This window comes from Geospiza fortis, unplaced genomic scaffold (genome assembly GCF_000277835.1).
Source record: "Geospiza fortis unplaced genomic scaffold, GeoFor_1.0 scaffold112, whole genome shotgun sequence".
Lineage (NCBI taxonomy): Eukaryota > Metazoa > Chordata > Aves > Passeriformes > Thraupidae > Geospiza > Geospiza fortis.
The window spans coordinates 8799512-8815224 of NW_005054298.1; the positions used below are offsets into that span (position 1 = coordinate 8799512).

General features: G+C 38.3%; 2 protein-coding genes across 2 annotated transcripts in view; both read left to right on the forward strand.

Moving 5' to 3' along the window:
* The window catches only part of HACD2 (3-hydroxyacyl-CoA dehydratase 2), a 16410-nt gene extending 3452 nt beyond the window's left edge, over positions 1-12958 (forward strand). Inside the window, exons 4-7 of the mRNA XM_005415759.3 lie at positions 1315-1403; positions 7260-7381; positions 8048-8226; positions 8901-12958. Of these exons, the coding sequence (XP_005415816.2) occupies positions 1315-1403; positions 7260-7381; positions 8048-8226; positions 8901-8983 (473 nt within the window). The 3' untranslated portion in view covers positions 8984-12958. The remainder of the gene's footprint in view (positions 1-1314; positions 1404-7259; positions 7382-8047; positions 8227-8900) is intronic.
* Positions 9416-15713, forward strand: part of ADCY5 (adenylate cyclase 5) — a 213845-nt gene continuing 207547 nt past the window's right edge. The window contains exon 1 of the mRNA XM_014306405.2: positions 9416-9471. Coding sequence (XP_014161880.1) covers positions 9416-9471 — 56 coding nt within the window. The remainder of the gene's footprint in view (positions 9472-15713) is intronic.

The following is a 15713-nucleotide window of genomic DNA, read 5'->3' on the forward strand; positions in this document are numbered from 1 at the left end:
TGAACTAATTGCTCTAACTAGAGCTGTAATTCTCTGTCAGTAGAAAAGCTTGTGTGTGACAGATGGCTGTGTGTATCAGCATAACTTTTCTCTCCACATCTTTTCAGTAGAATCTGAAATGTTAGCATCTGTGAGGCAAGTCCTTCAAAACACAAGGATTGATAGGGGAGTGTCTCTGTGAAGCATGGTTGAGAACAGGACTTTGTCATATGGCAAAGATTTAAAAAAAGCAGAGCTGTACCTGGAGAGGAGGTAACATGTAGCCCAGAGACCAAGACAATGTGATAAAACTGAAGAGAACTATGTCTGTAGGATTTTCCTTTTCCCTCTCAAAGAAGCCAAAACATATCAATGAAAATAATTCAACTGAAACTTGCTTTTGACTTTTCTTACTCTTTCTTCCCATTTCATTTTCTCTTTGGTCCCTACATATTTCTGAGGCTGTTGTGTTGCTTGTGGTTTGCATTAGCTTTACAAGCACTTTTTACTGTCTCTTAGGAGCTATACCTGCTCTTTATCCTTTAGCTATTAGAAGAAAATAAAACTTTGGGATGCAAAGTTTAGAAATTTTGTGTAATCTTGCATTCTAAAACTATTCCTGCTCTGACAAACCTGGCTGTGTAGGGTCCTTTTACTGACAGGTCAGTTGGAACTTGCTGGAAGAACCAGTGATATCTGCTTCCTTGAGAAAATCTTCAAGTTGCCTCTGTACCTGCCAGTGCATCAGCTGTTCCCTGGGGTTTGTTTGTTGTGGGGTTGGTTTTTTTTGTTTGGTGGCTGGTTTGGGGTTTTTTCTGAGTTTTATTTCCAGGGAGGACCTACAGATTTTTCATCTATCGAAATATGGGCTAGATCAGTGTTTCTGAAAAATACTTATAATTTTTGATGGCTCTTTTTTTTTTAGGGTATACAGTGCAAAACATATTTATGGTCTTTACTTTTTAAATCACAGTAATGAAGAGTATCTTGGATATTTTAATCAAACAGGATTATTTGAAATTCTGTATCCCAGAAGGTGTTTGATTGAAATTATCTGATTGAGCTATTCTGTGTATTGAGGAATGTGCTGTGATTGCAACAAGATCAATTACATTTGTTTGCATTTTGATGCAGAAAGCCTTGTCAGGGGATTGCACTGCATTATGCTGTATAAACACACTGAAGGACTGACTTCAGATTTTCAAATTTTAAAAAAATGCTTTCCTTCCAGAAATTTCAAACGACTGGACTTTGGTTTAGCTGTGTTTTATTTCCCCAGCCCTACCTCCTACTTTGTTAATCAGGCATATTTACTAATTGCAAAATATCTTCCAGGCATTGTTCCCTCTTCTGTTGTTCTGACTGCTTTCCAAGTGATGTCAAGGGTTTTCCTGACATGGGCAGTAACACATAGTGTAAAAGAGGTAAGTCAAGATACAAATTGATAGAAAAACTATTGATCCATGCTGAAAAGCAAGTGTTGTTTGCTGTCTTATTGTCCTTAAAATGTCTTCTGTTTGTATCCCACCATGGGAAATTGTTCATATGAATTTCTGTGGGTCAAAAGAAATGAAAATAGATGTGATGTCATCTTTTGTTGACAGTCAAACAGAGCGAGGTCTGATTCTGTCCCTGTGAGACATCTGGCTCCTGGATAGATTCTGCAGTCCTAACTGACAGTCAAACAACTTCCAGTGTGTAATACAGAGCACAGAATTTGGTACAGCCTTCTAGTGTTCATCTCACTAGTGCCATCATTAAAAGCAAAATCTCATTGCCCTCCTGCATATGCAGTTCACTTCCTGTGGCATCTGAAACTCCCCCTCAATTGTTTGTGCACAGCACTGCCTCCATGCTCTCCATTGTCACTCTCCAGGATAATCTTTCCTCTGTCCTTCATTCAATTTTCTTATATTCAAATGTAGGTAAATTTTGGTGGCTGAGTGTTTTTTCTCACTGCTCACCACACCAAACAGTGCTGTACTTTAGGTAGATCTCTTTAGAATCTTTCGGAAGCCCTGTTTCTTGAAGATTATTCCTGACAACTGTTTTAAAATCTAGATATGCTTTAATTGGTACAGGTTATGGTGACTGACTCATGACATCTGAATCCTTGTAGTAGCCCAAATATGCTGCATCTCTGCTGTAACTTTAGCCAACTAATTTTACTGGTTTTCTTCTCATTAAAGAAAGAAATTAGTCTTGATACCAGTGTCAGCATGGGTGTCTGAAATAAGTCACAGTCATTTTATGCATAAGATTATTTGTGACTTGAATGGAGAATGTCTTAAGGAACTTGTCTTATTATAGAGTCTTGAGGGAAACTCTTCCTTCCTCCAAACCTGCTGTCAGAGCATCCATGCACATGTAGAGTAACATAAGTCACTGTAGTTCCTAGCAATTATCAGTCCTTTCTGGCATTGTGGTGCTTGTTCATGTGAAGCTTTATTTTCATACTACTTAAAGTGGAGGAATGTTATTTTTCTCAAGAAACATAAAAACTATTTTCTAATGGACTTCCCTGTTGGTGCACATTAATGTACTCTGGTCTCTGGTAACTCACCAGAAATAAGTACTAGGTTTTGAACAAAAAAAAAAAAGCCATGATCTCAAGACATTAGATTATATATATATGTATGTATAAAATACTTTAAAATAAATACTCTTGGAATTTTGCTTGTTATCTATATGATTTTGGGATATCTGGTGCTTCATAAAAAACAGTGATAATCTGTTCTTATGAATTGTCTCCTGGTTTTGAAATAACCCAAACATTAAAGGTCAGATTGGAATGATTAGAATTATTCCATGTGTTGTCTGTTAGACGTCAAAGAAAAAGCTGTAATGTGATTGTGGGTTAGGTTTTTTTGAAGCTTATACCCACATTCTCACCAGAGAAGATTGACAAAATGGGAGCAATGAGTATAGCCAAATATTTGACTTTTAACAAGGATTCTTTCAACAATATTCCGTGCAGATTTTTTTCCCCACACTTGTGTGGTCTTCTGGTTAAAGTCTTGCAAGAGGCTGTATTATGTGTTACTTTTTTAATGTCTTAGAAGGTGGGATGAGGAACCCTGTGATGAAGTTCTGACCTGTGACTTAGAGCAAATAAATAAATGGCTGTATTCTGACCCCTCCCCTTGCCCCAGCCAGGGAGCCTGCAGGCTCACATGGGGAGACGTTTTGCAAGTGTCACAAGTGTTCTACTTTCTCTAAAGGGCTGTCTGCACAAGTGAGCTCCATGGTGAAGGCCAGGATTAAATTCTCACACAGCTTTATGGAACTTGTAAGCGATGCAGTTGCATGATGAGGTTCTTGTAAAATAAACTGCAGTTTTCTTCTTTAACTTTTTGAATGAGACTTGTTCAGTATCTTGCTTTTCCAGGCTGTTTTCATATATAATACAGCTAAAAGAAGAAATGTGTATTGCATCCCTCCTTCTGTCAGGATACACCTCTAGAAATGTGATGTGATTTGAAGCATGCTTCTTGCCACTAACATGTTTGTGCTTTTTGTGGACTTCAGTGCTGCTGTGTTGTTAAACTCAATATGAAGTTATTCACAATAAGTGTTAAAGCATGGCAAATGTTAAAGCACTGCACACTGAGATTCTCCTCACCTGCACTGTGGGAGCAGTTGTTGGTGTTGTGGATGAGGGCCTGGCATATCATCAGTGCTGGCCATTATGTCAGAAAGGAACCAGCTCGGTGAATTTTACTGTTTCCCATGCAAAGGAGGGCAGAGAACAAACAGCCTGGTGTGAAGGGCTGGGAGAATGTAGGCATAGGAGAACAGAAAGTGCCCTTCAGCTCAAAAGATGTCTTTTGGAATTTGTGTGAGCAGTGAGATCATCTGGTGACATCATGGCAGGCCTTCCATTGGTGGAGTTCCATTCTGATAGATAATTCTGCACCCAGTTTTGATGGGTAATTAAAAATGCTGTCAGCAGGCATTTATTGCTTATCCCGTTGGGCTCAGTTACTGATGGGTTGCAAATAAGTGTAATTTATATTTAGAGGAACTTTTGTAGAACACACAGGCAAGAGATGCTGTGAAAACAACATTTAAAGCATGTAGAATTGGTAATTGGGACTCCAATATCTGCAGTGGGGAATTGATATCTTCAATCAGTAGTAAAGCATACTCACTTAAAAGAGGAAAGAACATCTTAACTTAGAATATTTAGGACTAAGTTGTTGTAAAAAGTCCATGATGGAAGGGTCAGAAGTCTGAATGGCTGAGTACAGCTGAAAAACCTGACTCATCATTGCTTTACATCTATGTAAAATTTAAGCAATACCATACAACACAATAGTCTGTCAGGCCCCTTGTGCCTACTGTGAAGTTTCCTTTTTTTTTTCCCTGAATTTTATGTTTTATTTTTTAATTACTGCACCAGAGAACCAGCTCTTTGGAGAGAGACATGCTGTTCCAATATTTTCCATCATTACACTTGCATAGTGCTGCTGGTTTTGCTGTTCTGCATTGGATTGCTTAATTATGTGTTTAGCTGAAATTTTCTGCAAATTTGTCAAACTGTTACTCTTAATGTAGAGAAATTTCCCTTTCCAATCTTAAGGAGAACATTAAAAACCTCTCAGGCTTTATTTTGTCAACTCCCAGTTCTCATCTTTGCATCTTAAAAGACAGTGGTTTATTTTATATTTTAGCAAACATTGTTTGCTATTCACAGTATTTAAGAAAAGCTGAAATATATCCAGGACCCTCCTTGATGGTATGTTGGCTTGAAACACACGCCAGAAATTATGCCTGTTGTTTGATTGACCCCTGTTAAAAAAGTTGGATGAATAAGGTGTAAATAAAGTTTTGACTTGTGTCTAAGACTTCCTTGAAAGACTGGCATGAAGAAAGTAGTGGAAGAGGAATTGAATTCTCAGGGAGCATTGGCCTTAGTGGTTCATTAAAGGTCTACTGTGTATTTGCCCTGTCTTCAGCCTGGAGGAGGAATGATGCAAATGCAGCATTAGCAGTGCCTGAAAGAGTAAGGCTTGTGAAAAATTGTTTTTCCTTAGATAGGGAGACAAGCTATGAAGGCACAATCAGTGATTCTTTAAGTGACCTAACAGGGTTGTGTGTTTCATAATGGTGTGAACTATTTTAATAACTTATAATACAAAGTGGAGGGGGAGACCAGACCTTGGAGGCAGTGTTAGAGATGTCATGTGATAGAACTGGACTGTAACTGCTGTAATTTCTACTTCCATGTGTATGATTCACTGGTAGTGTCCCAATTTCTTGTCCTTGCTCATATCCTTGGATGCTACTTCAGGCTCCAAACTCTTGGGTTTTGACTTTTCCCATTTCCATAGCTAGGGAAAGAAGTGGGATTTAAAGCACAGGTTGAAGCCTGGGACTCACAGGTTTAGGTGAACTCATCACTAAGCTGCTACTCCCGAGTTGGCCAGAAGATGCAGCTCTGGAGTGCTTGTCAGGCACGTTCCTCCTTTGGAGCATCAGCATCTATTCACTTTTCTCTGTTGAGAACTAAGAACTTATAAAGCAGACCTCAAACAGGATTAGGATCCTGCAGCAATGTCTAAGAATAGATTTGGTCTCTTCTCTGAAAATCTCCAAATAAATTTCAGATTTTGCTCTTTTATTATGATGTAAGGGAGATTAATATATAAACAAATTAGCAGAATGTGGAAAAAGAATAAGGTGCTTTTGCTGCAAAATGCAGTGAGAGTGACCTGAAATATTACATGCTGCAGAACATAGATTTACAGCACAATACAGATTACCAACAGCTCTGCATTCCAGGATAGCTCAAGATTTCTCTATAAATTTTTCTGAGTTTTGCAGTCTGTAACAAAGCTTTTTCTGGGTAATTCCCTTGGAAAAAATTTCCCCTTTTTGACCAAAAGTATGTGATCAGTCCCCTCCTATTAAAAATATTCTGATTGTCCACATATATACACACACATGCATATATATATATATATATATATAAAAATATATATGTGTGTGTGTGTATATACATAGACATGTATATATATTCTTCATCCTTTTTTTTTCCTCTTGCTTTGTACTTTGTCCAAGATGAATAGAGTGCCCCAACCACATCTCCTGACTTCCGTTTCTTCAAGAGCTGGAGGAAAAGAGAAAATATGGGCCCCTGTGGTTGAGCTCTTTTCATTCCCACTGTCCACTGAATTTGGGCTCAAGGTGCTCATACAGCTGGGACTTCTGTTGAAGAGGAGAGGGAGAAGGCTGAATTAAAATAATGTCTGCTCCCTCAAGAGTTTGTTCTGTGGGTATGTGACCCCACATATACTTGAGATCCATCAGGAACTTGAACCTCATAATGATGCTTCATCGTCTAATCAATATACCTCTTCATTTTAAAGTACACGCTTTTGAGGATTGACCTTATAAATATCACAGATTAAGGCAGTTTATTACAGAATGTTTTGAGCTTAAAGGGACCGGCAGGGATCACTGAGTCAGCTCCTAAATGATTCCATGCAGGGATCAAGCCCACAAGCTTGGCATTTTAGCACCATGCTCAGACCAGCTGAGCTGATCTCAGGGTTAAAATGTGGAGGGAGTTGCAGCTGCTTCACTGATGTGTGAGTGACATAAGAGCTCCAAGAGGTGTAAAGCAGTGAAACGTGATACTGCCTTGAGTGTAACAGTAGAGGAACTGTGCTACTTGCAATAAGCAGAAAATGGAGCGAGGAACAGTGAATCAGGTGTCTGTCAGGCTTACCTGAGGTGAGACAATCTGAGCATGTTTCTTCTTCCTCCCAGCCTGAGATCTGGTGTTAGCTGTTCTGCTGCTGCTCAAAAGTAGCACCCAGTTTCTCACCAGAAAAAGGAAAACAGTGCTTCTGCTCAGAAGCACCATGAACTAGTATCGGAATATTAAGTGTAAACCAAGTATCAGGTGTTAGACCATTCTTTCTGCACTAGGAGACAGTCATAGGACTGAAATAGAAGTACTTTATAGGAATGGGAAGAGTTAAGAATTATACTCAGTGTTTCAGGGTTTTTTGTACCAATTTACCTTGCTCAGAATATGAGAGCTGAAGTTACCTGATCATGAAGCAGAACTATTCTTAAGCAACTAGAAAAATACAGAGCACAATAAGAAGGGGTTTTTACTGTTGTTACTAATGTTGCTTTTAAGCTCATTCTTGGAGTCTGTTCTCTAAAATGATGCAGTGAAGTAACCCACAGAAATTGATTTCTGTGAGGGTCTGGTGAGTAACTGGTGATGCTCAAGCTCATACAAAGCCTGTTCTCCGTTCTCACAGGTACAAAGTGAAGACAGTGTCCTCTTGTTTGTAGTGGCCTGGACAATCACCGAGATCATCCGTTACTCTTTTTACACCTTTAGCTTGTTAAACCACCTCCCTTATCTCATCAAATGGGCCAGGTTGGTAGCATCGTAAGAGTTACAGCCTTAAAGCACTGATCTGACAGGGACATTTATCTTGTAAAGTAGTTGCAGTGCAAAAAATTAGATTCTGCCTTCAGGTAATTGCCCTGTTTGTGAACATGACTGCCTAGCTTCTTTCCAGCAGATTTTTGGGTTACAGAAATCTATTGCATTGCAAGCTGAAAGAGTCATTTGTCTGAACTCATTTTCAAAATAATTGTTTGTCAGAAACTGATATGTGACAGTAGGGGATGACAGTAAGTAAACTGACCTTTAGCAGTAATTCTTGAATGCAGTGGTTGTCATTGAAATAATATTTAAGCTCATTGATTAACATCAACTATATTTGACCCCGTTTTAAGTAGTAAAATGATTTCTACCAGAGAGTTCAGAAATAAAATTACCAAAGTGTGTATGTGTGGAGAATAGCTTTTAAGATAATTTGTAGATTGTCAGATAAAATCTTTAAATATTTCCAAATGATTGCTGATGTGAATACTTACATTGCAATAGTGTTCATACCTTACCATGCTCTAATCAAATAAGATCTAAGAAAAATAAAGACTGAGTGGAGAATTCAAAATTTGGATATCTGTAATGTCATTTAACAAATATTTTGTCAGAATCTGCATAACTTTTAATTCTTTCTGTGTTCCATTCTAGGTACACTTTGTTTATAGTATTGTATCCAATGGGAGTCTCAGGTGAATTACTCACAATATATGCTGCATTACCCTTCGTCAGGCAGTCTGGCTTGTATTCCATTAGTTTACCTAACAAGTACAATTTTTCATTTGACTACTATACATTCCTGATCCTGGTCATGATCTCTTACATTCCAAGTAAGTATGAGTTTATTAGGTTTCTTAGTATTAACAGCTGTACTGGGAAAAGCAAACAGTTGTGGGATTAACATACATAGGAGTAACCAATTTAGGCTGCTGATGACCTTGTTTAATTTTTACATGGTTCACAAAGGTTTCTCATGGAAATTTCAGCTTTTGCTGTTTGTATATGTATGTTTTCCACACCCTCCTTCCTTGTTTTGCAAACATACTGTTTACCATAGTTTTAGAAATAAACAGAGAAAAAGCTCTGCATAGAGAGAGATGAAAGAGGCACTGATGTGTATAAAATGCCTTAGAGTCTGAAAAAGTGACACTAGAATTCCAAAAAAATCAAATCTGGAAATTTCTCTTGAAGGACTTCTTCTGCCCTGCAGTCTGTTTTCTTTGTATTCTGTGTATGCAATTGCCATCTGCTTCCACATTTAGAGTTAAATATGGCATTTTGCACTTTATTAAAAATGTGATTGCTCTAGCAGAAAAGTTAATAGTACCTCAAGCCTAAGAACAGTATCAGTTCATCTCTTCAGAGTGTAAAAGGCAAGAGATAACTTAAGTAAAAAGTGGATTAGCACATCCTCTAATAGAGAATTGGTGACCTTGACCATGTGACTGTGCATCTTGCAGGCCTCTCTTGACATTTTATTGACTTGAGTGTGTTTTCTCCTCAGTCTTCCCTCAGCTCTATTTCCACATGCTGCATCAGAGGCGGAAGGTACTCTCCCACACTGAAGAACATAAGAAGCCGGAGTAATTCCAACTCTTTTTCAGAACTTTTCAAACATCAAAATGCTGCAGTTTTTCAATACCCAGCACATTTGTAAAGAGTATACCAAGATAAGTCAGAGGTAAAAGACCAGTAATTTAGCAAGAATAACTAATAAACCTGATTTCAGTGAAATTCCAGGATGTCAAACATTGAAATAATTTTCAGCTTGCAGTGCTTCAGAAAACTTAAACATTATATGGCTTGGCAGTTAACCTTTTCCTTAAATGATGTGCTAAATGGTTTTCATTTATTACTAAATGCCTGAAGGTTGCAGTATGAGTGATGAAGTTGTACCCACTAAATGCCTGAATTGGGATTATATTACTGATACCTCTTTTTTTAAGTGCTTGACTGCATGCCAGAAACTGTATGTATTGCTGTGAAAGCAAACAATATGCTCTGGAATACTTCAGGATAATGTCAGAGACTTCAGTGGAGAATGTAATCTGGGCAAAGTATTTGAATTTAGAAAGGTAGGTTGTGTATTTAAAGGTGATGGGAACAAGAACAAGAAACCAGTTACGGAAAATGAGGGGAATGTGGTTCTGTAGGAATTTAAACAGTGTCTGACCAGAGTGTGCTCTCTGATGATCTTGTTTAAGCTGATCACTCAAATGCTAATATTAATTCAGAGGCTGTAATTCCTATCAAAAACATTAAAACTACCCCAAGTACTGCATCCCTGAATACTTTTTTACATATTAAAAAAAAAAGAAAATACTAACTGTAATACTTTAGTGGTATCAGTAATGAATCTAAACAATATGAGGTGGTAGTTCACCCAGAAACAGGTGCAGTTCTCCCTTTTTTACTATAAATTATCATCTCTAGTCATTGTCTGTGATACTCCTCTTTCAGTGCTGAGGTCTGCTTGGTCTACTGTGTTTGGGGGCCTTGTTCCTTAGCCTGGCTTTTCTCAAGTGACTGAGGTCATCACTCTGGCACATCCAAGCGGGCAGTTCCAGGCACTCAGGTTCTGAAGTGTAGCAAAGTCATAATCTGCTCCTTGCAGAGCAAATTCTCACGTGTTACATGATGCCTTTGCATTCAGGACAAGCCACCCTCATCTGCTCTTTTGAAAGAGTGGAAGACCACAAGAGGTTATATTCTTCTAGGTGCTTTCTCTGGTTCTCAGGCTTTACCTTTCCTTGGGAAGGTAAAAGGAAAATGAAAGAGCTGAGAAAGGCTTGTGGTGAGGCAGAGAGCATTAGTGCTGTGTGAGCCGTGCCCAAGCCTAGAAGAAACTTCTGACTGGGAGTGACGGGGTGGGGAATGAAGGGAACAGAAGGAGAAGGGAAATGAATGGATATCCAAGCAGAGACAAAAGGAAATGTAGGTTATGGCTTTGCTCTGTTAAGAATTGATGTCCAAGTAGTCCTGTCTGCATCCAGTCAGAGTCACTAGACAAGACCATGTGGCCTCTCTGGCTTCCCTCTGGTCATGATTCAGTGCACAGATGAGGTGTGACCCCTCCCGTGCTGCCTGCAGTGCTGCCTCGTGCTGGGCCTGCCAGCACCTCCCCTGCACATGGCCTGGTTGTGTTTGACACATCCCAGCTCTTCCTGAACACAGCTGGGAAGTACTGAGGACACAGGCTCTCTGTTCTAGCAGTTGGGAAGAGCTGGATTTACAGTTATCATATACAGTTGTTATATACAGTTATTCAGATTTGTGCTTGTCAGAGCAATATTAAAAAAAAAAAAACAAACTTGTCATTTTTCAATAATTTTCTTTGGCTCCATCAAAAAGACTGAATTTCCCTATCTCTGACTGTATAGAGCCTTTCCTGTTCAACACAAACAGGATTATTGTACGCAGAGAAGGGACAGGAGACAATAATAATCTTTGCTTCTATTTTCAACATTTTGGAGCCAATTATTGACTGGATTTTAAAACACAGGACGTTGTAGCAAGTTGGGTGTTGGTCTTTTCTCCCAAGTTACAAGCAATAGGACTAGAGCATAGTGCCTCTTGTTGTGCCAAGGAAGGTCTAGATGGGATATTAGGGAAAATTTCTTCATGGAATGGATTGTCAAGCATTGGAACAAGCTGCCCAGGCACATGATAGAGTCACCATCCTTGAAGGTATTTAAAATACCTGAAGATTGGTGCATAAGGACGTGGTTTACTGGGATTTTGCAGTGTTAGGATGATGGTTGGACTCAATCTTAGAGGTCTTTTCCAACCAAAACAATTCTGTGATTCTATTACTATGGCCATATACAACCTCAAAATGGTTTTGGATTCAAAGATGCAACAGTTCCATTAATTTCTGTATTAGGTTATGTGCTTTGTTGTAGGGATCTGAGAAATGTTACATTATTCTGAAGTCATTGTTTGAAAGTGTGAACTTCCACCTCTGAACAAAAATCTCCTTTTGCTTATACTTGCTGTTAAAGAAGTTAATATCAATATTTCTGAAGGATGTCATCTAAAAGATCTGATTTCCTGATGTACTTAGGTTACTGGATATTGTCAATGCTCAGCTCCTGAACTTTTCTTAATTTGATTTCTGTGCCCAAGTAAAGGATTTGGTTTCAAATTTGTTGGTCCAATTTGGAGATAAAAAATGGCTGTGTAATATTCCTGCATGAAACAAGCTCCAGGCTCTGTTGATGAGAAAGATACAGTACAGATCTACAACAGATAGCACTGGCAACATGGAAGAGCAGAACAAGCTGCCAGTAGGGAGAAAACTTCTACAACCAACACCTTTGCTGAATAGGCTTTAATATGGAATATTTACTTTAATTGAAAGTGTCAGTTTATGACAAAAATGCAAATAAACTATGGCCTTTTAAAAGAAAATGGAGTTACTTTTCCTTTCAAAAGAAAAAGTAGTTGCTTTATCTGTAAGAATTCTTACCAGCAAAGCTGATTGATAAATTATATTCTGAAGTCTGAATGTGCAGTTACTATGTACAAAACTCAGTGCTTTATGTTGCAGTGCTTTTTCAAGTTTAACTTCCATGGTAATCACTGGAAGATGATCTTGAGAGAGAGCTGTAGTGTGATGCCCTAAAACTGTTTGGGTTGTTCCCTAATACTGATTTTGCTGACACATGTGAGGTTTCTTCTCCTCAGAAGAGAAGAAGTTTCCCCTCATCTGTCACTGAAATTGTGGTTTCTGTGAGCTCTATAATGGAAGCTTTGATTGGTACTGTGTCACAAGTGCAGAGGGGTTTATTTTCCCCACAGACTGTTTACTTGGCTTGCATGTTCTCTCTCAGCCTCTCCAAACCAGCAGGCCCCCCCTGCTTTGGTGCTCTCTATTGTGTGCACTGGTTCAGTGGACAGCACTTTCTGTTCTACCATGCCAGCTCTGAGTTAGTCACTACCCTCCAAAAGACCAAGGTTTTCACCAGTGTGTAGTTTACAACTGGAATTGTAGAAGTGTTCATATTTGTAAATTACAGTAAGAATGCAGGTTACAGTGCAGGTAAATTGTAATTTTTTCACAATGTGATGTTTTTATCAGAGGGTTTTTTTCTTATCATTATGAAGGTTGGCATTTGTGTGGACCAATCTGCAGTGTCATTTTAAAACTTATCTTTCAGCTTAAAATTTTCATGAGTATACATCAAATCATATATTTTGATGTATATGTCAGTGAAACTTGGGTGAAAACTTATACAGTCATTTTTGTATTTTTTTCTATGTTGTGAAGAATAAAATTGTAATTTTATAAGTCTGATTCACTAAGATTATTATTAGTTAAATGTATTTTTTGTATATTTAGGAATCTAATATTACCTGGAGCTCTGAAAGACTTAAGCATAGATTTTTTTATGCATGGTTGAAAGATATTTCAACTTGATAATGCAGTGAAATGGTTTGTATGCTAAACTACTAGTCCATGTTGTTGCCTTGTGCAGTTGATTCTGTGCTCTCTGCCTGGATTTGGCCTACTGAACAGTGATACTAATTGCTATAATCCAAATAAAATAATTCTGAACAAAATATGTTGTATTGTTACTGTTTAAGGAACAAAAGCAGATACTTTGCAAGTGTGAGTTAGGTCTGTATTTTTATTCATTTGTATACAATGTGTGTCTTTTAATATAGAAGTTCTTTTGGCATAGGTAACTCTGGAACTCAGACAAAAGAAATAAGAAACTTCATACTGTTATTAATGCTCTGCTTTCCACATAGAAAAGAAGTGCTCATAACAACACCTTGAACTGACTATGTCAACACTCAGAACTCCCTGAAGGATCCTCAGTTGAGTGTGAGCTCTTTGTTCTCCTGCTGTTATCTGTACTCTGGATGCTGATGGTTTCCTTCAAAAACAAAATTGAGTATTATAAATATAGTGGAATGCTAAACTAATGCAACAGAATACTTCAGAGTTCATTTACTAAATATAATATGTCTGCTACCACGGCAACGTTTTTAGCATTTTTAACACTTCCTGAGAGAGACTTAAAAACTGTGTCTAGATGACATTAATGCCCATAAATAACAAGTTATAATCCTCTAAAAGGAACTGAGTGGTAGCTGCAGAGTGAGTGCTATTATTCTAGGCATATGCTTGTCATAAGATTGCACAACTACAGTGATTTTTTTGTTGACTGAGAGAGGATGAAATGGTGTTGTCATGCCCAGCATCAGCACATGTCCTACGCATGATGGCTGTGACTTAGCACTGCTGTGTAATTAAAAACTCAGAAATGCTGTGCTGGAGAGGTGCTGAGCTCTGCTTGTGCCTTGCAGGAACTATCACTGGCTATTTGTGTTTCCTCTCTGCAGTTTGAAAACAGTGTGTGTGGAAACAATTTTAGTTCCCTAGGGTAACAGTAGAGAATCTGAAAAGCATAAGGATTCTGTGGTTGTCAGCAAGTTAATGTCACAATAATATGTAAGGCTCATCTTAAAGCATTGGCAGTTCTTGATATAAGACTAGAGGAGGGATCTGTGCTGGGCTGAATATAAAATAAAAAGGTGTGAATATCTGTGTGATTCAGTTTCATGTGATGTGAACTGAGCATTTCTGCAGTTGGGAGTGATTGATTCAAGCCATCCAACTGCCTGGAACGTCATTCAGTATCAAGTGGCTTTTAAATTCTGCTTCCTGTCTCCTAAACAAATACTCTTCCACACTTGTCAGAAGACTTACAGTAGTAAGATAATTAATAAAGCTTCTTAGGTGGTTTCTGAAGGCTGCCTTTGAAGTAGTTGCAATTTCAAATGTGGATTAAAATTTTATAACTCTTTTAATAATCTTGATCACTAATTTCCAGAATAATATTTTCCTTTACAGATGTGCAAGATCCTAAAGCCCTTTTTATGGCCTCCCAAGTTAGCTTGGGCATTAGTGTTGTCAGCTGTTTGTTTTGCTCTTTGATGTGCTACAGCTGCTTCTCTCTAGATTCAATTTATGCTGTGCAGTTTGTACATAGAAATTTTACATTACCTGTTACTACATTAATATCTTATTATTGGGAAATTCTTTGGGAAGTTTTTGCAGAGGCTTATTCAGCTGAATTGTGAGCAGTGAACTGCATCTTGTCCTGTTTTTGACTCTCCTGCTGCAGACAGTCTGCACAGTCTTCTGTGAGCTGTAACCACTTGCAGCAAGTGTAATGAAAAGCTTCAGTATTGGCATTTTCTAGTTTGAAACCAGACCTTGCAGAATCTTAGCTCCTGTGTAATTACATTCAGCCTCTTGGGCAGGACAGTGGATGAGATAATCTGAAGAATACATATAAAGGGATACAGGCATTTCAGGGATCTTCTTTAACATCAGTTTTAAGTTGATGGCAATGTAAATATCAGCGCTTTGTTCTTCTCTGCATGGAGCATGCCCACAAAAACCATCACTTGTGGAGAGTATATAGGAAGTGGAGGACCCTCTAATCCTCCTGGCAATAGATGGCTTTTATGAAATCAGTTTGCCATTTAAAGGTTTCTTTGGGTAAAATACATCCTCTCCACTTACTGGATAAGATAATGAGTACTGGTCTCTACTTAATGACCATCAATAAAATGATGAGATGAAAGAGGAGAGGTGCTGGAGGTTACAGAGCTGTACCACTGTGTTTCCCAAAGAATATTTGGGCATTGACAAAACATGAAACTTTCTTCCTGTTTGCTTTGGAATCCAGTAGTTGTTTTCTTTGGGGCGAGGGTGGTGGTGTTTGGTTTTGGGTTTGGGGAGGGATTTTTTGTTTGTTTATTAAGACAGAACAGCAGCACTTAATGGAGATGCTGCAATGTTTAGTCTAGCGTGCTGATGGCATGAAGTTTGTTTTATTTTCCTCCAGGTGTTTATTACAAGACTATAAGGAACTGGATGCACTGAGTGAGGTGGTTTGTTTTAGTCTTCCATTCCTGTGTCTAAACCACTGCTGAGAAAGTTGCTGATTTGAGAGTATCAAATGAGTTTCCTTACCCAGCTTTTTGGTGCAATTTAAAGTAAACAAAGCACTTAGTTAGCAAACTGAAACAGTGGAAAAAGCTGTCTTGAATCAGCAAGAAAATGGATGTGAAATTGAAAGTCAGACTTTGCTGGTTAGTTTTGGTAGTAAGACTGGATAGTGTTACTGAATAACTAGTTACTAAGTAAGACAGTTGATACTGTTACAGCCCTTTAGCAGAAGCAAGCAATCCTGAGTTATTCTTCAGAAGGTGTTGTCAAGTCTGACAATGTGTGGAAACCTGCTCCAGGCTTACAGGTGTGTCCAGACAAGGGACAGATGTAAGCATTCATGAGCTG